A 25,234-nucleotide genomic window follows, 5' to 3' on the forward strand; every position below is an offset into this window, starting at 1 on the left:
TCAGGATAGAAGGGAGCCTTTCATCCTTAAATACAATAAATGCATATCTCACGTGATATAAGTTATATTTCTAACATGGTCATAAAGTGAAAGGAGTTCTGGAATATCTCTGTCGAAGACGAAGTAACCAAAGAATAATCACTTGAATTGATACTTTTAATGGTAGATAGTACAATGTAAGTGTTCCAAGCAAAGATATGTAAACACTTTTACGACAACATGTTTTTATTACTTTAAGTCAGCCGTACATACCATTCATAATACTTTATATCCGGTATACCTTCTGCGGAACAACACAATGTGACATTTTCTCCAACAAGTCTAGCTTTTGGCTGGGGATGTTCAATAAATATTGGTTTTTCTGAATGAAATGAAAACAGTATGTGTAATGACAGAACAGAGACTCATGGTTATTTCACAGAAGGCTACATCAATTAGGCGCAATTAAGGTATAAAGATTGTTCACTTTAAGTAATATAATTTATAGCTCTGTTTTTAGTGTGGATATTACAGTTATAACCTAACCAACAATTTAAAGGCAACAACGCCTGATGTTAGTTATACAGATTTTAAACTTTTTTTTGTATAGTTATATCATACTGCAATGCAGATTCATTGACAAGCCGTTGAAAATGCAAATGTGAAACTTTAATTTGAACAAATTAGGATTTCCGTTTTGTTATTTGTTTACATCACAATCGGCCTAATACCAGTTTTCACGATAGTGCATGTAATTCTTGCAGAGCTGATTTGACAAACCGGTGATGAATATCCTCCGTCACAAACAACTTCACTAGAAAATGAGCCAAAATCTTCTGAATATGCAATTACAGTGGTGGGATTCGAATCTAAAAACACAGTTGCGTTTGATATTGCTTCATTGTCGGTCGTCATCACAACACCTTGTCTAGTCGTGTTACAAATACACATTTCGCAAGTTGGGCTTAGATCTCCTTCAAAACAAACCTTCGAACAGTCTGTAATAACAAAACCAAATGTCCGTTACCATTTTATGCATTTTGGTATAAATTGCATAACAGCTTAAACTGTCGAATACAGTTCATATTAAATTGGAATAATGTGCACTTAATTTACAGCTACAATGTTAGGATTTAAGATTAAAGTCTGAAATTACATTGAAAGCTTAGATAGTAATAATATAAATGTACTTAAAAATCAAATGTCCTAAAGCATCAGTAAAAAGCGCCTTTGGATCATTGTATTTTATTGTAAAATTTATAGCCATTAACTACGATGAATATCACCCCTCGAAAATGTTAGAAGAAATGTATTTTTGAATGTAATGAATGAAGATCCAGTACGAAATAACCTCAATGACCAAGTAGCTCGTGCTTTTAAATACTTTACAATTTAAACATTATGTCAGTCTCTGTAAGATCAGAAATTTCCGCGAGGAATTTAATATACTCTCCGTATTCACGAAAACAAGTACTCGCGAAAGTGTTGTTATCATTTCTATAAATAGACCTATCTCTTTGATAATGTTTAATATACCGTGGGCATTATAAAACTAGAACCAGTCAAAGTGGAGAAATTGTAGCCTCGCGAAAATATATGACTTTTAGCATCGATTTACTGAATTGTACAATTACCAAATGCTCAGAACAAAGTTGGACTTTACCTGGGCATTCCCATTTAGCACATTGCTGCTGTTGTGTGTTGTCACCAATACAATCTAGATCAGATGCATCAGTTTTCAGACAAGATCTCGTGCGTGACTGAGTACCCCCATCACATGTGACGTCACAAGTATCCCAGGACGACCATGTTGCCCAGTTTCCATATTCTTTTAATAGCAATACATTTGATAAGTTATTTAAGATAGGAGTGATTACACCTATTATTTAAAGACACGTCATAATGACAAATAGTATAGAATACACGCATGAAGATTATTCCATAACCGACCAAATTTTGTCTATGTCTTTAACAAGTTTTCTTATAAGATTTCAGTAATAAATAGCGGCTGTCATTTTCATAGGTATAATATAACAAAAAAGGAACTTCAAGTTACTTTTTTTCATAAACATGATACATAATATCAACAGTGTCAAAAGCACTGGATACTTTTAGAAAAGCATACATTATTTTAAAGAACATCAAAGATGATTTTTTGAACTTTTCATTTGTCAAAATATTTTGAATTAATCGTCATAAAGGATATTTTCCATTGTAAAATCAGACATAAATTCTGACGCCTATAAGGTTTTAAAAGTAAATTTTCTCTATTTAGGAATGAGTTTTATAAAACTGTCACGATATCCAAGTGAGCATAAAAACAACGTTTCCTCCTTTCCAAATTGAGATTTTGCTTTTTGTTTCTCACAGGAAGAATACATGAAATCGCTATTACCAAAAATATTAAGATCCTACAACTACCCTTGGAGATCTTTAGGTGGCATATATCTGGATATTCTGCAACAAATCAGCACTTTCATGGATTAGGGGGATCAAACAGTAATTTAAATGATATATTCTAAAGAATAACCTTGGCACACAGTATCTATACAAATGTCCGTCTGAACATAAAGTCCTTGGCAATCTGTGCTTTTGTCACGATACCTGGTGTAAATACCATTCCCACATGTTGAACTGCACTCTGTCCATGTACCCAATGTCAGCCATGTGCCTGCAAAAAGATAAAAATAATTCCTTCATATGCCCCTTTTAGACAGTGCTCTACATAAAAGTGATGCTCAAAGAACATTATCCATGCAGTAGTGGTTCAACCAAATTTTGGAAGAAAAAGAAGATAGTTTTGCTTGCAAACTATTCAGGTTTTGTTTTATATTCATAGTATTTCTGACTTCCTGTCTTCAAAATGCCGACCTTTTTTCAACAAAAAATGTCAAGGCACTTAAATAAAACCGGCATGGAAATTTGATATTTGATTCTCTTAGGATGACGGCTAATGTAATTGTTTCCAATATGTTAAAACTAATTTGAATTATTTTGAGTGCAGTAAACTCAGACAATTAGGTAAAACAATATTAATATCAAGATGAAAGTTTTTGTCGTCAGTTGCCGAAGCACCGCATCCGTCCACTTTTCCAATATTTGCTTTGTTTGTCACACCGACACAATATTTATTACATAGGAGCATTCAAATTTCATGGTATAGGAAGAACCAATGTACTTCTCTGGGCGCAATCCCCTAGTAGTCTTACAAATTATAATTATAGATGCATGTACAATGATGAGATGTAAATAAATAAATACAAATGACAAGATATTATAACATTATAACAAAAATAGGTACATGTTATTTGCAAATACATTTTTGTAATACGGGTTTTATTTCTTGCTTGAATAGAAAAGCAATAGAGCCCTATTTACTTTTTTCCAATGATTTTTTCCAATGATGATAGAAAAGAAAATCTAAACATTCAAACATACACAAATGTACTATTATTAGTAAGTTAATTTCGTTTCCTAAAGATATGTTTATGTAAAATAAAAAATAAACTCTCACACTGCATTGACTCTTAATCATCTGCGGGGATTTGAATATGTAAGCTATATAAATTCAAAGACAGAAGTTTCTTGGCTACGGTTGCCTATAACAGACTATTATAATTATAAAACTTGCTTATAAACGTCAGTGTAACAATTTGTACTCAGGTAAACATATCATAAGCCGAGGGTGAATTGTAAAACATCCTGAAAGGTTAACTGACATAGTTTGAATACAAAGTCAATATGCTCTGTTGCATATCAAAATATATCGAGGCGCCGATAATATATTCAAATCGCAAACAATGTCTGTATTCTTTATTCCAAAGATCGTTCCATGAGAAAAAGAATTAAAGTTATTAGAGTTGTCATTATTCGCAGCCAGAGATGCGTTGAATAGATATTGGTCAGTATTTGATTTATGTTTACCCTGATCATAATTCTATAATAATAAGACAAAGATCAAATAAAAATACATTTCAACTGCGCCAAATTCTTACGATATGTTACAATCCTTTTAGATATTATTTAATTATCCCTGTTTTGCCAAAGTATGCGTTAAACTATGTCACAAACGTCTTTATCAATAAAAAGTCAATGGTGTGCCAATAATTTTCAGATTACTTCCTTGATCAAAATACAGTCCAATGTATCAAACTAATTGGGCTGCAAATTTTGAACAATTACTTATTATTCAATATCATCAACAACATTTGACTAAAACCCCAACCGAGATTTAGCCTACAATTTATTTTCAATGACAGATGATACATAAGATCATATTAGAAAAGTCGGACTCGAGACAAGGACTTTACAAAGTCAAAGACAATTCAGTATGACTGGACAATACAAGGGTTTCCCATTTATAGATTGAATTTCAAGGAGCATGCCAACAGAGTTAAAAATAAAAACAGCAGTTGTTTTTGAAGTTATGACTATGACGCATAAAATGTATCAGCGCCAATACTATAGAATTTTCTAAATATCGAAATATCTATTCTGATAAGTTTGATTATCTGTTGTTTTTTTTTTAATTTTTTTTGTTGTAAAATAGCAAACTTCTTTTTAATACTATATCAATTTGACAGCATGTTAGAAAGCGATTTTGACAACAACTGATTGGTGCTGCTGATGTCACTGCCTGTATTCATTCTGTGGCATTTTTAGTTTAAGATAACCTTATTGTTACTTTCACGACCCAATGCATTTACGATCAGTTGTGATTGTTTTTATGGTTTTAAAGGCAAAGCTAATAACTTTTCTTGAATGTGTCGAAAAATGGGCAAAGAAAAATGTGGAGTTAAAACAGTTGTCAGCAGCTTTTTCGCCTTTGTATCAAGATGTTGAGCAAAATAAAAGCACTCCCCTTTGAAACAGAATAACTAGCTTCTCATTTAACCGATATAAAACCAATTTTTAGTATCACCTTGAGTGGAACTGGATGTTGTTGTAGATACTGACGATGAAGAGGTATCTACGGACTCTACTGACGTCGCCTCAATTGGTTCAGTTATCTTCGTAGTGTCGGTATCTGCTTTCGATGTGGTCATTTGTGTTGAGGTCTCATCTGGCACTGACAGAGGTGAAGCTGTAGTTTTTCCATTATTTTCTAAAGAAAACAATATATATATACGGATAACAAACCAGTGAAATATATTGTTTCAAAGATTTCGTATATTTTCGATATAGCTAATTGATATATTCCCTAAAATAATTCTAAATCGGGGTTTAGGTTTGAAAAATTATGGCGGTAAGCATGTATATACATCAACCTTCTTTTAATCTTTAATGTATAATACTAAAAATTGGAACAATTACTTCTTATTCAATATCATTATCATCATCATTTGATTAAAACCCAAACTGAGATTTAGCTTACAATTTATTTTCATTGACAGGTGGTACAAAAGATCGTATTAGAAAAGTCGGGCTCAAGACAAGGATTTTGCAAAGTCAAAGACAGTAAGCAACAATACATTATGATTTGCTAATACATGGGTTTCTTATTCCTAGACTAAATTTCAAGGAGCATGCCACCAGAGTTAAAAATGAAAACAGCAATTGTATTTGAATTTTTGAAAATGACGCATAAAATGTATCAGCGCCAAAGCTTTACAGTTTTTTAAATGTCAAATTTTCTATCCTCATAAATTTGAATATCTGGTTATGCAAACTTTTTTTATGTAAAAACAGCAAACGCCTTTTTAATAGTATATCAATTTCGCGGCACGATACAAGCGGTTTTTTTACAGTAATTAAGCAGACGACTTTGAGACATTTACCGTACATTGAAAAGTGTGACCTATTTCAAAGTTGTCTGGTACACTTCAGGACGCACATACCGCCAAAAAGAAATGAATCTTTCGTAATATGGCATACCTATATGACTTAAAGACCATTACTCTTCATGCCTTCTGGTGTTTATAAAATATTAAATTCACTGTAATACAATCAAACGACAGGACGATGTTACAGTAAACCTTAGTTTTAGAGTTGCAAAACATAATGTACTTGTAGAAGCTTGACAGTGCATCTTACCAATGCTACTTAATGAATGTGTAAATGCAATTATTGGGAGCCTTTGATAGCTGAAAAACGCAACATTTATGCCACAAAAATACTAGCCGTTCATCGAAAATTATGCGTTTCTATTTTCGCTGATCATTACTGAACCCATAAAGTCCACAATATCTCCCCTGAAAAACTCGCACATATTCCTCGATACAAGTCTGACAACTAACTGATAAGTTAATAATTTACGTTATATCCAATTTCCGTTTAAGGGATATTCTATCCCTTGTAGAAAACAAAAAATTGATAGGTGCTGCCGATGCAGTCTGTGACCTTTTTAGTTGAAGATAACCCTATTGTAACTGTCAATGCATTTCGATCAATTGTGATTGTTTTTATCACTTTTTTAAAGACAAAGATGATTAAATAGTGTATCCAACTTTCACTGAAACGTGTTAAAAATGGACAGAGAAAAATGCAGTGTGAACAGTTGCTAGCAGCTTTTTCACTTTTGTATCAAGATATAAAGATAAATAAAACAGTCATTTGAAACAGAATTACTAGCTTCTGAATTAACAGATACATTACTGAATTTATAGTATCACCTTGAGTGGAACTGGATGTTGCTGTTACTGTAGATACTGATGATGATGAGGTATCTACCGACTCTACTGACGTCGTTTCAGTTGGTTCAGTTATCTTCATAGTGTCGGTATCTGCCTTCGATGTTGTCACTTGTGTTGAGGTTTTCCCATCTGGCAGTGACAAAGGTGAAGCTGTAGTTTTTCAATCATGTTCTAAAGAAAACAATGCATATATACGGATTTTAAGTTGAAGTTTGGTTGTGATAAACTGTGACAGCAAGCGTGTACTAAAGGGGATATACACATGGCAGGTAGTAATTGCTTTCAATCTTGAATGTATACTATAAATAACTTAAGACATGTCACTGTTTCTATGTAGTCCTTCGTTAATAATGGCCGCCAATTTTAATTTGCCACGCCAATATGTGGCAAAAACAGCAAGTACTTCTGTACATGCTATCTTAAAAATTCTTTCGCAAAAGTAAAGTACTTCAAATTCTCATGCACGCCATACTTTTTAATTTGATTTTATACCACCAACAAAGCAGCAGTCAACATTAAAAACTTAACTTTCCCATGGGAAATGCTATTTTCCCATAGGATTGCGGTCTTTTCCCATGGGAAATACACTTTCCCATGGGAAAATAACTTTCCCATGGGAAGAACATATAATAAATTTCCCATGGGAAAGTGGATTTCCCATGGGAAATATATTTGTTTCTTAAAATAGTAAATCATTATCTTTTAAACTTATTCTACCCTAGGTACATCATAACATGACTTTGGAAAAAGTTATTTGTCATTTTATCATTTTACAGATTTTCCCATGGGAAACCGTTCCCATATTTTGGCCATGGGAGGACATTCCTATGGGAAATATTTCCGATGGGAAGACTTTTAAAATATTCCCATGGGAAATATTTCCTACAGGATATATTTCCCATGGGAAATATTTCCGACGGGAATGAATTCTGGTGGGAATATTTGATATAAAATGAGACATGTGTATAATTTTCCAAAATACTTGATAAGAAACTGAAAATTCTAAACTGAATAATACCTTTATAGATATGGAAGTCGTCGATACTGTCGTTTAAATTGGGATCAAATTGGAATTCTTACACGATCCGATCTATTTTCCTATTAAACAAAGAAGGCAGAAAACAGTAAATTATTATACAACTGTTCTGACGTCACAATTATTACGTCATGGCGTCAAACGGCATAGCGGCGCGCTGGAAAAGAAACCGATTGACGTGCAAATATTTAATGAATGTCGTCAAGGATGTACTTAAAAATCCTTGGTAACGTGTTAGAATCGAAATAATATATATCATTCAGTGATTTGCTGCGCCCTCATGATATAATTCCTTCGCATCTGAATTCCAAACAATGATTTATTCAGCGACAAATCACTGAATGAGATATATTATTTCTTAAATAGAGTATGTCAAATGGGAAATAGAGAATGGTCATGAGTCTTCTACAGGCGATATTTCTTTTCACGGGGCCTCCGTGGCCGAGTGGTTAAGGTCGCTGACTTCAAATCATTTCCCCTCTCATCGATGTGGGTTCGAGCCTCACAAAAAGTATCTTAAATTTTATATTTTGTAACCATGGTGATAGTAAGTAACCTTTAGTCAGTATATTGTGCGTTTTATATTCTGAATGAGTGCGGACATGCAAAGAATTGCGCAATTTTGCCGCGTTCCAGTTGATAATAGCTATTTACAATAAATCAAAGGGATTAACTCCGCTGTCATTTAGTGGTCTGGGACGTAATACCGCATGTGCGCAACTTCACATGCTGGTAAATATTTCTGTAATGTTTCATGACCGAAGATGGAATAGTTTTTGCTGAGCATAAATATAGCTCTTTTTCAATAAATTATTAGAGACGCAACTCTGATTTCATTGAGTGGTCCGGGACGTAAAACCCAAGTTGCACAACTTAACATGCTGAAAAAAATATTTTTATAATGTTTCATACCTAAGGTGGAATAAACAAGGGCCATAACTCTGCGTTTTTGATAGTCAAAATATCTATTTTTCGGGTAATGGGATTTTACCATTGCAGACAAAAGTGAGGTATAATAGGGGATGAAAATCACCGAGACGGTAACGTCCGTATATAATTATTCATCTGTGTTGTAGCAACCACAGCTGATTTTTAACATTCATTTTATAACTATAAAAACCAAATCATATTGTATATCTCTTCATTTGCTGCACAGAACAAATTAGTAGTGTTGTCTGCATATACTGAGGCAATTTTTTCGATGTTTTCCGGTTCCGGTTTATGTACACTGCGCATACTGGTTGTCTGCATGAACATCCAAGCACCCAGAATCAGTCACAGAAATTCGTAAACCGCGCCAACATGATACTTTTACTTCTTTTTCGTAATGAAAACTGTACATGCAAATGAAAAACACTTTTAAAAGAGTAAGGAAGTTTAAAGGCCGTCAAGTTTCTGCGTGGAGTGCAAACAAACAAACAAACAAAAATCACTAAAGTTAAAGCCAGTGCGAGAACGCTGAGTGACGTCACCGTCACGGCTTCCCGTGAATCTTGCAAAGTATAATATTTGCTGTAAGAGGTATGATGACACTAAATGTAAACTCGTGTTTATAGCTAAGTTTCACGTTCTTGAGCGTTGAATATTTGTTTGTAAGTGGATATCGAGGGGTGAATGTGACAAAGTGCTAAGTGCATTTCATGAAATTTTACAGGAGAAGGAAAAAACATTCCTGTTGCTTTATAATTCTGGCAACTGTTGTAATATTTTTAAATCTGATTAGAAACAACTTTATTTTTTTAATCTAGTGGGATTTTTAAAGAAATGTCTGACAGAAAAGAAATTTTAATCAAAATGTCACTTAGAACTTTGTCGCACTCCAAATAGATACAAATTTGCAAAAAGGTAAGCGCGACAAAATTCTAAGTGATTTTGTATTTTATTATTAAAGGGACATAAAATTCATCTTTTTGTACCCAGTTTTTTGTAGTGTTTGAAATCATTGAATAAAATGAATCTTACTAAAACCATGTCACTTAAAACTTTTTCGCAGTCATTTTTGTTTACTATTATAAAACTTTGTGACATCGAAAAGAGTCTAAGTGACATTATAAGTAAGCCCTTACAATGTATAGGTCATCCAAAGTTTTTGCTTTTGAGCTTATTTTTCTTTAGAAGGAAATATTTTTCATGTATCTATTAAAACAACATGGTGTTTGATGGCTGGACACAAGAAGTAGGCTCTTTAATTTCTTTCACAGTAATCAAAAGTAGTGTTCACTGTACAGAGCATAGCATAACGAATGAAACTGCTTTATCTGCTGATGATCTTTTCAATAATACATGAAAATATTTATCACACTAAGAAACAACAAATAATTATTTTCCATTTTATTTATTTAAAGCTTTTAAACTTCAGTAATTTCTCAGACTCGCAATTACACTGAACAAAAATGGCTAGCCAATCACAATGTATCTTTATAAGTTATATTCTTTGGCTTAGTTAGTGTATCAGTTTTAAGAGAATTATAAAAACTGTATTTCAGACATGATATTTTCCTCAGAGTTAAAAATTCATGCATTCTAATATGACCAGCAATGCATTATTCATCACAACGTTATTATGTTAACATCATGTCAACATGATATTTAGCACCATATAGTGCTTTCAAATTTGATTCAGTATTTTACCTAATAGCATTTTTAAAACGAAATGTAACACTGCACAACTGTCTGAATGTAGGATGTTTTGGCCAGCAGACGTTTTGGCCCGGACGTTTTGGCCTAGGATCTTTCGGCCTAGGATGGTTTGGCCAGGTATTTTTTGGGGGTAGGACGTTTTGGCCAAAAATAAATTGTGGTTCCATATCATGCAAAATATTATCTGGAGATTATTCTAAAGAATGTTATAGTATAAGTGAACAAATTAAACTGATAATAAAACCAACTCATGGTATTGTATCTTTATTTTTTATAATCTTTTTATATGTATACATATATATACACTGTATGTGTGTGTGTGTGTGTGTGTGTGTGTGTGTGTATGTGAAAATATTTGCCATTTACAACACACCAAAAGAGTTATGAAAATGAATTTTATTTTTCTTAAAAAATGATCAATTATACTATAACATATGATAACATATTAATATCCAGATCATATTTTGCATATTATGGAAATATTTTTTTTTTGCCAAAACATCCTACCTCAAAAATTTTCTTGGCCAAAACATCCTAGGCCAAAACGTCCGGGCCAAAACTTCCATGGCCAAAACGTCCGTCCTCCCAACTGTCTAGATTAATTTACGCACATACTAATCTGGTATATTCGCTTTACAGAATAATTTGCCATCATTTTCGCCCAAATTGAACTCTTCCACAAGACGTATTACCATTTCCAGTCCTGGTGTGTATAAACAAAGGAGCGTGATGACACGCCATGCATACACTGTGTATGTAACACAAGGAAACAGTTCCATAATATTGATCTAAATTTTATGACAAAGACATATAAGAAAGGAAATTTTCTATAGCAAAATTATTTATACAATCTGGCATTAATAATCGTTTGAAATAATTTCACTCGAGCTGCACCCTCGTGAAATTATTACACCTGATGTATAACCACCTATCATGCATAAATAATGTTAAAACACTGCTTTGGTGTAAATTATTTCTTAATTACTGTATCACTAGAATTAAATATTTCTAGAAATATTTACAAATGTTGGACAGCTGGTATTGTTCAGTATAATGCTTTGATTCAGTAAAACAGTTCTCTTTCAATAGCAAAATGTTTTTTTCCTGTAAAAAAACTGTTTACAATAAATAAAGTTTAAATCATCATGCAATTTCCTATTCTGTACTTAGATTAATGTTGAGTACAGAAAACAGTGTTTCAATTTATTTTTTGCCCAATGAAGCTTCAATACTTCAATTATTGAGAAATATACATACAAGTTGGAAAGCTTGTTTCAAGACCTAGCCTCTCAGAAGAGTATAATTAAATAACTTAACCTGACTAAATAATCTATTATAAGAGTTAAAGTCTCAGTTACACTACACCGTATAGCGTTAACGGACGTTTAACATTTAACAAAATTTCCAATCCATTTGTGTCCATTTGCATGCGTTTCTTTTCCGTTTCTCATGTGGCACCTGCACTCCTTGTTCTGCGAAATTCGTTCCATCCAGTGGAAGGTTTTGAGCATGTTCAGAATTTAGAACGTACACTACCGGACAAAGTTGTCCGTTAGATGTACGGTAGCAATGCGCTGATATGCGTTTTGTTCGTTACTCGTGCATTCCCTATTCTGATCTTGACCAGTCTGCATCCGTTCTTGTCAGGTTCGCATTCATTCTTGTCCGGTGGACCTGATTACCGGCCGGACCACTACCGAATGATGCAACGGATGTAACGTATGTTCAACGGACGATAACTGACAAGAATGTTTTGTCAGTTTCTCATGCGTTGCGCTTTTGTTTTACATGGTACAAGTCTGTTACTAGTATGGTGATATCCGTTAATTGAACGTTGTTCGTCCTGTATATATGCGTAAATCTTGCGGTCATTGTGTGTATTATGCGCCCAATACACCGATCGCGAGAGCATCGAGCAGCAGCGGGGAATGCCTTTTGTCACCGGATAACTTTCTGTCACAGTTTTTATATACATTTGGCGTCCGTTAACGCTATACGGTGTAGTGTGACTTACACATAAGGAGTTAATGTCAGTCTTACTCCACATTGCCATTTCTGTGCAGTGCAGGTCATGCATACTAATAACATACACTACAAATCAGACTGTCATTGTGTAACATAGATTCCACTTTAATATTAGGTTAAGATGTTTCTTCATTATACATTAAACCGGAATCCACCTAAAAACCGGAATACTCTTTGTCTCTTTCCGCATAACTGGAATACTAGTATACTTGTATCTTTTTAATTAGAGGTATTGCTGAAGTTTTCTTTATAATTCAATCATATATATCATAAATAATTAACTTATGAAAGTAAAATAAAATACGTCCACTCAAAACGATAACCGTGTGGGAAATTGTCATAACCGAAATACACCCGTATTTTATGAATAAATGGTACTTTTGTAGGGTTTATTGCAGAACTCATTTGAATATAATATAAATAATTAATTTACAAAAGGAAAATAAAATATGATGATTTGTCAGTTTCCGCATACTAGTTGTGTGCTAAATTACACGATTGTTCTTAGTATTCATATATTACTATGTAGTTAAGTACTTTTTGTTTTGTGTGGTAGCAGCACATAAAACACATGACATGCTGCTGAAATAAGAATAAGGTCATTGTATTTGGCAGGCATCGTGGGATCAGATTCTCCCTTAGCTGTTGCAACCGAGTATACTGCTTGGATCAGGGGCTGTTTCATTTGTACCCCTGCCCCAAGAGGCAAGATTTACAACACGTTAGTCAGAACTAGTGCAGTTGTACATATAGAAATACTTTTTGAGTTCAAATAATTATATTTCACTAATGTATACTTTTCCCTGTCCTCATTTAGATCAAAAATCTTGAGACAAATGTTTGAAATAAAAAAAAATCAAACAATTTCATCTGAAGAACTTTAAATGCATTCTGTCACTTAGCACTTTTTCACAGTAAACAATACTTGGTTTACAGCCACATGTTTACTGTGAAAAGTACCAAGTGAAAAAAAAGAAGAATAAAAATCAACTGTTTGTCAAAAAAATAAATAATCCTTTATACCAGATACTGATAATGATATCATACTTAAAAGAAACCAACTAAATGGCACAATTATTGAAAAATATTTGTCACTTGGTACATATACTGAGTGCAAACTTGATATAGTTCAGTGCGAAAAAGCGCCAAGTGACGTAAGGCACTTAGCACTGTGTCGCATTCAAATGATATATCATTTTCACTTAGCACTTTTTGACCATTTTGTTATAAATTCATTTAATGACTTGCTATTATCTTGATATTTTTACAGGACATGGGCAAGGTCATAAACACTTGATATATGAAAAAAAGTGATTTTTTTCAAAAAATGTCACTTAGCACTGTGTCGCATTCACCCCTCGATATATAAAAGATAAATCCCCATGCTAGGCGGTGTCTTAATTCATATTATAATAATATCACTTGCCTCTCGCAACCTTCACGTTCATTAACCTTATGAAAGTGTTATCCGAGTGTTGTTAGAAGAGATTAATACTCACTCATTGAATATATACATGCATAAAATGCACACTACAAAGTTAGCTTAAACAGAACCTTAACCTTATTCACAGTAGACTATATATCAGGATGTTACATTTGTGCCTTTGTTAGACGGGTAATGCTCGGTTTTCCATTCCACACTGTCTCGAAGGTTGGGAAAAGAGCTATCTTACGAAAACAGCAGATATCTTACGAAAACAGGGTGACATGTTAGATTGCAGATTGTTAGAAATTAAGTTGGTTATTCGGCATTTTACAGACAGTCATAGTTTTGGTCGAAAATAATAAAAAAAAAATCAATCTAGTCCTTGTTTCATTCTTTAATGTTAATATTTATTCCTTTAAATGCATTCGATAATCTCAAAATGCACCAGGAGAGTCAGTTGCCAATTTGCGACATGTTTCAGAAAAGCCGATTTTTCAGACACATACGCATAAAATAATTCAATGTTACATATATTTTGTTCGAAAATGATAAATAATTCATTCTTATCCTTCTTTTGTTCTTTAATGTTAATTTTTATTCCTTTAAATGCATTCAAAAGTCTCAAAATGCACCAGTAGAGCCAGTTGCCAAATCGCGATATGATTCAGAAAAGCCATTTTTTTCAGACACATATGAATAAAATAATTCAATTTTACATATAATTTGTTCTTTCGTATCAATATCCGACACTTTCAACGTATAGGTCCGTCTTGGAAACACTCAGGAGAGCCAGTTGCCAATTCGCGTGCGAATAACCAACTGCCCACTGGTAGGCAGTTGGTTATTCAGCATTTTACAGACAGTCACAGTTTTGGTCGAAAATAATAAAAAAAATTCAATCTAGTCCTTGTTTCGTTCTTTAATGTTAATATTTATTTCTTTAAATGCATTCGATAGTCTCAAAATGCACCAGGAGAGCCAGTTGCCAATTCGCGATATGTTTCAGAAAAGCCGATTTTTCAGACACATACGCATAAAATAATTCACTTTTACATATATTTTGTTCTTTCATATCAATATCCGTCACTTCCAACGTATAGGTCAGTCTTGGAAACACTCAGAAGAGCCAGATGCCAATTCGCGTGCGAATAACCAACTGCCTACTGGTAGGCAGTTGGTTATTCGACATTTTACAGACAGTCATTGTTTTGGTAGAACATGATAAAAAATTCATTCTAACCCTTGTTTTGTTCTTTTATGCTAGTATTTATTCTTTTAAATGCATTCAACAGTCTCAAAATTCACCAGGAGAGCCAGTTGCCAATTCGAGATATGTTTTAGAAAAATTTTTTTTCAGACAAATATGCATAAAATAATTCAATTTTATCAATTTTACATATATTTTGTTCTTTCGTATCAATATCTGACACTTTCAACGTATAGGTCAGTCTTGAAAACACTCAGGAGAGCCAGTTGCCAATTCGCGTGCGAATAACCAACTGCCTACTACCTACTGCCTACTGGTAGGCAGTTGGTCATTCGACATTTTACAGACAGTAGTAGTTTGGATCGAAAATGATAAAAAAATCAATCTAGTCCTTGTTTCGTTCTTTAATGTTAATATTTATTCCTTTCAATGCATTCAAGAGTCTCAAAATGCACAGGAGAGCAAGTTACATATATTTTGTTCTTTCATATCAATATCCGACACTTTCAACGTATACGTCAGTCTCGGAAACACCCAGGAGAGCCAGTTGCCAATTCGCGTGCGAATAACCAACTGCCTACTGGTAGGCTGTTGGTTATTCAACATTTTACTGACAGTCATTGTTTTGGTAGAACATGCTAAAAAAATCATTCTAACCCTTGTTTTGTTGTTGTTTTATGTTAGTATTTATTCTTTTAAATGCATTCAACAGTCTCAAAATGAACCAGGAGAGCCAGTTGCCAATTCGCGATATGTTTCAGAAAAGCCGATTTTTTCAGACACATATGAATAAAATAATTTAATTTTACATATATTTTGTTCTTTCTTATCAATATCCGACACTTTCAACGTATAGGTCAGTCTTGGAAACACTAGAGAGCCTGTTGCCAATTCGCGTGCGAATAACCAACTGCCCACTGGTAGGCAGTTGATTATTCAGCATTTTACAGACAGTCATTGTTTTGGTAGAATCTTGCCTTTCATGTTAACTGATATTATTTATATGGCTTATGACGTCATAATAGTGCCAGTGCTATGTGACGTCACCAAAGTGCACGCTAATTTAGACAAGATTTTTCCCTAGGGAAAGACAGGAATAGAATCTATCCCTGGCACGTTCTCGAACAAATGTATACTTTCCCTGCTAGGAAGGCAAGAATATAAGAATCTTACATGCCCATCAGTGTAAGACGGGGTTTTCACTACCCGAGGGACAGAGTGGAATGGAAAACCAAGGTTTTTTTTATCCAAGCTGTCCAGAGGGTTGGGGAAACAGCTGTCTTATACAGGCAACATGTTAGATCATTTTTCTTGCCTATCATGTTCAAAATAGATCGTGGAGACAAGTGGATTTGGATATTTTCTGATAGCTTTCATTTATATAGTTTTGTGACGTCACAATAGTGTCAGTACTATGTGACGTCACCCTAGTGCACGCTATTTCAGACAAGATTTTTCCCTATGGAAAGACAGGAATATCTTTCCCCGGCGCGTACCCTGACAAATGTATACTTTCCCTTCTAGGTAGGCAAGAACACAATTCTATGCGTGCGTACTTACCGTGGTATGTTTAAGATATGTATTTATTTTGTTGATAAATTTAAGCATCGTCAACGTGAAAAAACAACGCAGATATTCCTGCGTATTTATTAAAATTGAATGACGTTGAGGTAGAGTGTATTCATTTACTAGATTTTTGCGCCTTATGCCAGAATATCGTTAGCGCATGTTCATTTTGTTTTTATCTTCAGAATCCCTCGGAAGCAGAAAAAAACATGTGATAAGAATAATCTTCCCGCATAGATTTTATTAAACTCATAAAATGCTTGGCAGACCTCATCTTATCATTTTATTCAACTCGTGCAATAAAGTCATGTGACAGGACACTCATGTAATGTCCTCTACATTGTATATAATTGCACGTGTATTTTGAAATGTGCGCACACGCAAAGCAGATTTCGACCTAGATTGTACACTAAAGTTATGTATGAGCAGTCTGTTAACTCAGTCATCCTCTCTTGTCGCAAGACAGACTGACGAAATATGATATATATGACCTGTATTTCTGGCTCATATGCCTATGTCTTCAACTTCCTTTCAATTTTCGCTAGTTTTTGTAAGTAGTTTTATGAATACAATGAGTGCACGGATGCTACATACAGAAAAATACGGGGCCTCCATGGCCGAGTGGTTAAGGTCGCTGACTTCAAATTACTTGCCCCTCATCGATGTGGGTTCGAGCCTCACTCGGGGTGTTGAATTCTCCATGTGAAGAAGCCATCTAGCTGGCTTACGGAAGGTCGGTGGTTCTACCCAGGTGCCCGCTCGTGATGAAATAATGCACGGAGGGGCACCTGGGGTCTTCCTCCACCATTAAAGCTGGAAAGTCGCCATATGACCTATCATGTGTCGGTGCGACGTTAAATCCAACAAAAAAAAACTCCAGAAAAATACAGCTGGGATCATCTATATGTTTATATAGCGGGAAATGAGATAATAATTTCATGAAAGCGTCAACAAATGTAAAAATTCTCCATATACCCCTATAGAAAATTTGTATCTTTTAGCATAAACGATTTGTATCTTTTAGCGAGACTAAAAATTTTGTATCATTTAGCCTTAGTTTTGTATCTTTTAGCGAGCTTCGATTTTGTATCATTCAGCGCTGATTGTATCATTTAGTGTCAGTTTTGTGTCGTTTTCAGTTGTTTCGTTTAGCGAAGTTGTATCATTTAGCGTTCCCACAGTGTCGATTCCTTGTCCGAAGTGAAATAAACAGCAAGGCGAAAGATTTCCTGCCGCCAGAAAAATATTATATACATATCCATGTTCACGTGCACCAACATATTAACGCACGGGTGGACAGGTGGACGTATTATATTTTAAACGTGCACGCACATTCTAGCTGCACTATATATACTCGTTTACTTATACATTAATAAGTGTACGCGTAAATTTATATCTACACACGCGTATAATTTAACGCGCGCATGCGAAATTCTATGTGCTTGTATATATATACGCGTGTGCATATACATGTTCCATAATAGGCGTTTAATTTTATGCATGCACGCTTTATTCTGAGTGCTTGTATACTTACAAATATGCATGCACATATGAACTACACATACATTTTTATTGATGTTTTGACGTTGTGTGAATGAAATAAAGCCAAAAAATAAACCAGTGTAATGCAGTTCTGAGGTTACCGTCGTTTTACTTCGGATTTACTTGGTCGCTCGTAGATATTCTAGCATAAAACTGCTGTTCTAGTCACTTTTCGGAGATGTCTTAAGAAGAGAGAAAACATGTGTTAACAGATAGATTCACGTGCTGTTATAAAACAGTCTAATATATGCACGTTCCGTGGTAAAGCGCTAAGGTATTACGGCCCATAACGGATTTATAATTCAATGGAAATAACGTCAGCGTGAAGAAACAACAGATATCCCTGCGCATTTCATTGAAATTAAATGACGTTGAGGTAGAGTTTATATATTAATTCTGCATTCGTTTATGTGCTTTATGCTTAAATAGTTTTAACTCATGTCCATTTCGTGTAATAACATACATGTATTTAGAACTCCTCGGGATTCTGCATATGTTGTAACACGAAAAACATGCGTTATCCCTACAAAGAAACAAGAAATTTTATGTTTCAGCATAACAAATCTTGCATGTGATAAAATTCTTTCTATAGAGCCTTTCATTTTATTATTTTATTCAAATTGTGTAATTAAGGGTGCTATAGTTACCTGAATACATGTTTTAAACTTAAAATGACATTAACCAATACTTGTCGCAGTGATTTAGACTGAACGCCAAACACCATGTCTTTATTGTAGGTATGGGTTCGAATGTATACGTACTAACTGAGTTATAATTGCTTATACTCTAAAAATCATCATGGGTTCGAACCTACACGATATGCACTGTGCAGTCTTAACAGATTTTCTAAAGTGAATCATCAGCCGAGAGGATCCGACTACCAGACCAATCTTAGTATATGAACTCGCCCAAAAGGTCATTTTTGAAGGTGAAAGTGTATTTTACTCCAGTAGAAAATCTTTAAGCGTCAACGATTTGTTTTATTTAGCGAGCCTAAAAAAGAATTAAATTTATAACACTTCCGCTTTTAGACACAATGTCTTTAATCAATTCGTAGTGGAGAAGATAGTGCGGATGGCGCCTCGCCCGAGGACCGATTTCACGACCACGCGATCTGTAGATTTGCGCTGGCTACATTCTTTTGCATAACTCTTCCCTAGGGAAAAATTCATACAGAAAACTTTCCTATTGGAATGCATTCCCATGGGAAACGCTTCCTTGGGAACAGTTTCCTATAGGAAAGTATTCCCATGGGAAACTTTTCCCAAGGGAACAATTTCCTATGGGATTCCCATAGGAATTCTTTCCCATGGGAAAACTAAATTATCTTTTATTTAAACAAATAAACTAGCCAGTGCCATAAAAGTATTTTTATAAAACAGCTATGATTTTTTTCTAATAGTTTATATGAAAATAAAAAATAAGGTTTTCCCATGGGAAATTCCGATGGGAAAGATTTCCCAAATGTTTCCCATGGGAAAACACCGTCCCATGGGAAAGCAATTTTCCCATGGGAAATGGCCGTTTCCCATAGGAAATCGGCCATTTCCCATGGGAAACAGAATATTATAATAGCAATATTTATTAAAATAATAAGATTAGAATGATGAAAGTTGTTGGCTGCTATATGGTAGATATGGGCTATCATTCAGTACAATTTTTAAGTCCAAAGCCTTTGTAGAAGTACTTGACGTTTTTGCCAATTATTGTCCGTGTCAAATTAAAATTGGCGGCCATTTAATGTTAAAAACGAAGTTAATTAGGCTAACTCATAGACATTTTATTTTGTAGTACGTAGGCATAAGAATTGATTTTCCTTACTTAGATTTTTGTAATTTGTTTTAGGTCTTAGCAGTTTAGCAGTTTAAACCGTCACTCCCTTTCCTTAAATACTTGCAAGTCTCCTGCTGGAATGACTGAGGAAGATACTTTTCCAATCATTCCCATTAGAAGTTTTTTGTTGAAATCATTACCACGAGACGGGTTTCATTACATTATAGTTTGTGTTACAAAAAAGCAATAACTGCTGTTTAGTCTATGCACCATTTATCCTGACAGACTTCACATTGTAACAGAAAGCAATTAGGTACATGTTTATCCTTTCAAATACTGCATTATTTACGAGTTGTCTACAAAATAAAACGAATGTACTGTTAATTTTAATGATATATACTGAATACAATAAATAAACATAAAAGAAGAAATAGCAATATATACTGCTTAAAATCCATTTTGTCTGGTTCAATTCTCATACAAAACATTATACTTTTCTTAGGTTGTTACAGATTATTTCATTTTAATTAAATCATTCGCACTCATCAGTTTATGACATAAGTGAAAATTACAAATTTAATAAAAAAAACTGTTAGTATTTTCTAGATTGACTGCACCTGTGAAACATTCTAGCGTTTCAGATACTTTTTCTTATTTCATTCAAACCCCTGATTGAGCTAAGAATATCAAGCGTTTCAACATAAACTTTTAAAGCAAATGTTTTAGATAGCAGTTTCACGAGTGCGAGTATGTGGACTTGTAGGACATTATTGAAACGAACGGTATCTCTCAGTGGTGCATCGAAAATAAAATCAATAAGGACAAGAAATCTGTCAATAAGAGTCAATACAAAACTCTAAACCATTTTTTAAACATGATTTATTTTAGGTCGATTGTAACGGAAGTTCTTCGACTTATATTAATCCCTCTCGACACCTCATTCGTGATGGGATCCATCGCCACAACTGTATGAGAGAAGAGGCCAGTTTCCCTTTGAATGCTGAGCGCCATGCAAGGGAGCTGCTGGTACCATTTTTCACGTCTTTGGTATGAAGCGGCCTGGGATCGAATTCACAACCTCCCGCACTCGAAGCCAACGCTCTACCTCTAGGCAATTGAGACGGTTAATTACCTCATGAAAAAGTATGTCTGAATCGGTTTGAATTTTTCGGAATTTGTCAGATTTCATACTGAATATTTCTGCACACAAATCTTCTATATGAATATTTCTGAATTAAGAGTTTTAGGAACTGAACATTTCTGAATATTTGGTGAATATTCAGAATGAGATATTAACTGTTCAGTCGTCTGGAAGTGTATGAATAAGAAAGTATGAATTATTCAGATGTCTTTTCATTTGAATTATTCTAAGTGCCAGTAGACTGAATTTTTCAGTCATGTGAGTTTGTCAGAACATTTCTGAATATTTTCTGAATATTTCTGAATGAGATATTAACTATTCAGATGTCTTAAAGTGTATAAATGAAAACGATGAATTATTCAGATAACTTTTTATATCTGAATTATTTTGAGTGCCAATAGACTGAATTTTTCAGTCATGTGAGTTTGTCAGAATTTTCAGACATATTTGTAAAAATAAATCAAAAGACCAAAATGAAACAATAAAGTTAACTTGTTTTATCAATACATATTTAAATTGACGTTTGGCCTTAGAGGCATTACAATGGATATTGTGTGTTAATAGGTTAGGCATTGTGACAGACTTTGGACACTTTCCACAGCGAAATATGGATCACGATTTTAAAATGATTAAATATGTTAAAACATGTTGGAACATGTTTTTGTATTCATAATCCTGTTAGCCAATCATGTTTTATGAACATGTTTAACCATAAAACATCAGTATGCCATAATCTTTTCTTTTCTGCCAAAATGTTTTTAGCCTTAAACCAGTCTGATGCAGTGTTCAGATACAGCAAGCAATCAGAAAATGGCAAACTGTTCAAACATGTTAAACCATGATTACACAATAAATAATTTCTCTAAAAAATGCTTTCCTATGTTTCAAACCCAGAGCTGAAGCAAACTAAAACACTCAAAAGGGGCAGAGGGAGTTTGAAAGCAATAAAAATAACAAGGAATAGAATAAATTTAAACATGTTCAAACATGGTAGATCAAGGCACTAAAAATGGCAATTGACCTTGTACTGGTAAGAATTTCCTGTCTGACAATAATATTAACACTGGATATAAATTTACTTTATAATTTACTGATAATTCAAAACCAGATACTGACAAAACACTGGTAATACAATTATCTGTACAATTCAGACTTTAAGTAAGCCAAGATTGTAATATTTACAATGTGTTAATTTCACAGAGCACTATGTTTAGGCGCAAAAATTGTAGGTCTTTCTGTTTTGTTGTTCATAATCATTTGTAGCTGCAGTGTGTATTTTTTTCACATTGAAATGCTGTAGAAAGGAATGATTTAGTGTAGTGGGTGCTTTTTAATCTGTATTTTGATAGTAAATGTCAAGAGTTTTGTGAAGACACAATTGTCATCAGTTTTCATGATCATAATATCACATTATAAATTAAAAATTTACTTTTATTCGCCTGAGCTCTAGTGCTTTAGACCAATTATATTGTGATCATTTGTTGTCTGTACTCAAATCAACACAAATTATATCTGAACATTTCATCTGAAAGTATCTGAATTGGGGCTGATTTTTTTTCAAATGTAGTCTGAACAGTTCTGAATCTCAGTAACAGAATTTTTCTGAAAACTGGCTGAATTTGTCTGAAAGCGTTCCATTTTAAGGATAAATTCAGACAATCTGAATGTATCTGAATTTTGGTTGATCTTTTTCAGATGATAGTCTGAACAGTTCTGAATCCCGGTAACAATATTTCTGAAAACTGGCTGAATTCGACTGAAAGTGTTCCATTTTAAGGCCAAATTCAGACATAGTTTCTGACCATATATTCAGACACTTTCATCCAAAATTCAGCTTATTTTCAGATCCAGTTTCAGACCAATTCAGACATTATTTTCATGAGGGAAACCATTTAGTTAGGAAAAATATCAAAGTTTAACACACTCACAAGTTTGAGCTTTCATTGAGCTGTTTATGAAATAAGGACATTTCAAAAAAAATGTTTCATCTTTCAATATTTCAAAGATATCTTCATGACCAATGAACTAGTTTAAATTTCTGAAAGTTTTCCTCTACCATTACTTGCAAGTTAAGTATCCTTTACGCTAGATTCATGACGTTTGTGTATTATGCGTATTTTCTTATGTCCTATATTGATTGCGCATAAGTTCTTGCTTTGTAATTTTACCAATATCTTACACATATTTTCATACTATTTATCAAATATCGACGTCATATATGTATACCTTGTTGACAAAAATTCGACCCCGACCTTGGACGATAAGCTTTAACAAGGACAAAAAAGAAACAAAATACTTACGGCAATTGTTGTTATTCTTCTTATATTTCCCATTTGAACATACAGCTAAGGCAACGATGAGACCTATAATCGTGCAAATACTAACAACTATAAATGTAACCATACCAATCTTCATCAAATTTGGTCTAGCAGATTTCTTTATTCCAATGAGTGGCGCAGCACTGCTAACTGTAGAACATGTATGTATAGAATCACTCCTTTTTGTTTTGTGATCGAGTCTGTCATAAGTCGGAGGAACATTTTGAAAAGTTCCTTCCGGTAAACTTTGAAACGATGGCTCCCTCACTAAAACGTCTCTCACAGAAATCGTATCAGTGCTCCGCTCACTTTCCGGTAAACTCTCACTCACTAAAACATCACTCATAGAAATCATACCAATGCTTCGCTCCCTTTCAATCATGATTATTCCTTTTTCGTATCTCAACAGCAACACTGCTATGAGAATTATTGCGCGGTATTCATTTACATTCCTTGTTTTATTTAACTCGGACACCAATATATTAAACAATTAAGTATGATCAACGGATTAAACAAATAGTTCATTACAGCAAAATGATTTTATATGTTTATTCTACCTTCGTTATTGTTAATGTAACAGACTGTTCAACTGTGTCACATAAAATTAAATAGATGAATAAGTGCATTATAAAAGCTGATTGTTTCTTTGTTAACCGTTCAGTGCACCTGTCTTTGATTTTATCTATCGATATACTGGTTGGGAACCATTTTCCGGACAGTACCAGTTTCCGGACACATGTAATATCCGCTTTATTTCGTTGCGATTCATGTACTTGTTTCATCTAGATCATTTAGAAGTTTGTAATTTATGTCTACAACAAACCACTATATTATAAGTCTGTATAATGTTTGGGTTTTTGATGATAACTCACCTGCGTTTACAAAACAAGGCATGACATGCGTAGTAGTTCACACTTGCCGAAGTATCAAGTGGGGAAGAAATAATTAAACTACATAATGATTGTCTGCTGATAACATATTTTACTTTTAATTTCAGAGTAAAAGTTACGTAAGATGCAGGGCTGTCGGTTTTTGCACTTATTTTATTCTATATCTATTGGAATATCAAGAATTCGTGTTAGACGAAATTCGAGTTTTTTATAGTCAACCTCGGTTTGCTCTCGTAGTTGCTATTGAACGTCAGGTTATGTTTCATGTGCAATTTTGAAGAGATGAATGATAAAGAAATGTGTAGAAATAGTTTAATTACTTATTTTGATATCGAAGTAACAGCAAAACACCGTCAAAATATTTTTCCGGCAACTGGTTTACCTGACGGGGAAAATAACTTCTTTTAGTGACCCCATTTGAGGCCCCACGGAACTCATATTTTACGTCACAACGCGTTGCAGATTACAACATCGGATGCGGAAGGAGCTGAAGTTTGTGCAGTGTGGGCTTCATTTTATATCAAATAGTTTTTTAGGGAATAATGGAGCCAAAATATGAAAATGTGTCCGGAAAATGGTTCCCAACCAGTATCATACATAGAACTTGCATAAGTTATATTCAGTCAAGGAATATAATGAAAGTAATTCTATAGCTGATTTTGTTAGTGCCTAAACGGATAATTTCCATCTTAAGAATATCAAAAAGATTAGATCTAATAATTCATGTCAATTAACTTCACCAAAGTTACTCGATGCAGGTGTTCAATACAAGGGAGAAAACTTCGATTTATAACTTATGAAACATACAATGAACAGTTATCATTCTTTACCTAGAAATAGCTATTAATTACGAACTTGCTGAATTAGTGACATAGGTTAAAAAGTGCATCCATTAAACTTGACTCTCCTTATCCTTACTAGATATGATGTTGCAATAACTCTATATTATAGCGATATCTCATGTAAAGTTGTAGATTGTGCCACTGTTGAACATAAAAGCAGCATCGCTTAAACAAAATAACTGTATTTCTTTGTATTTCCATGTTCATGTTATTTATA

General features: G+C 33.8%; 1 protein-coding gene across 1 annotated transcript; it reads right to left on the reverse strand.

Annotated features, from left to right (window-relative positions):
- Positions 1-23,727, reverse strand: LOC128552627 (thrombospondin-1-like). The gene is made up of 7 exons (XM_053533671.1): positions 23,268-23,727; positions 4,901-5,083; positions 2,510-2,650; positions 1,643-1,807; positions 711-977; positions 253-361; positions 1-25 (listed from the first exon to the last, which is right to left on the reverse strand). The coding sequence occupies exons 1-7, from the start codon at positions 23,665-23,667 to the stop codon at positions 1-3; spliced, it is 1,290 nt and encodes a 429-aa protein (XP_053389646.1). The 5' UTR covers positions 23,668-23,727.
- Between the last annotated feature and the right edge of the window lie 1,507 nt (positions 23,728-25,234).

Source organism: Mercenaria mercenaria, unplaced genomic scaffold (genome assembly GCF_021730395.1).
Source record: "Mercenaria mercenaria strain notata unplaced genomic scaffold, MADL_Memer_1 contig_2967, whole genome shotgun sequence".
In the NCBI taxonomy this organism is placed as follows: Eukaryota; Metazoa; Mollusca; class Bivalvia; order Venerida; family Veneridae; genus Mercenaria; species Mercenaria mercenaria.

What these genes read in the sequence shown, in the direction of transcription:
- LOC128552627 (XM_053533671.1), bottom strand. Translation starts at nt 23,667, where the DNA reads ATGATTGAAAGGGAGCGAAGCATTGGTATGATTTCTATGAGTGATGTT. An exon ending in TGCTAAATGGGAATGCCCAG is followed by an intron (nt 978 to 1,642) that starts GTAAAGTCCAAC and finishes TTGTTATTACAG; the next exon opens with ACTGTTCGAAGGTTTGTTTT. An exon ending in GATATAAAGTATTATGAATG is followed by an intron (nt 26 to 252) that starts GTATGTACGGCT and finishes ATTGTATTTAAG; the next exon opens with GATGAAAGGCTCCCTTCTAT.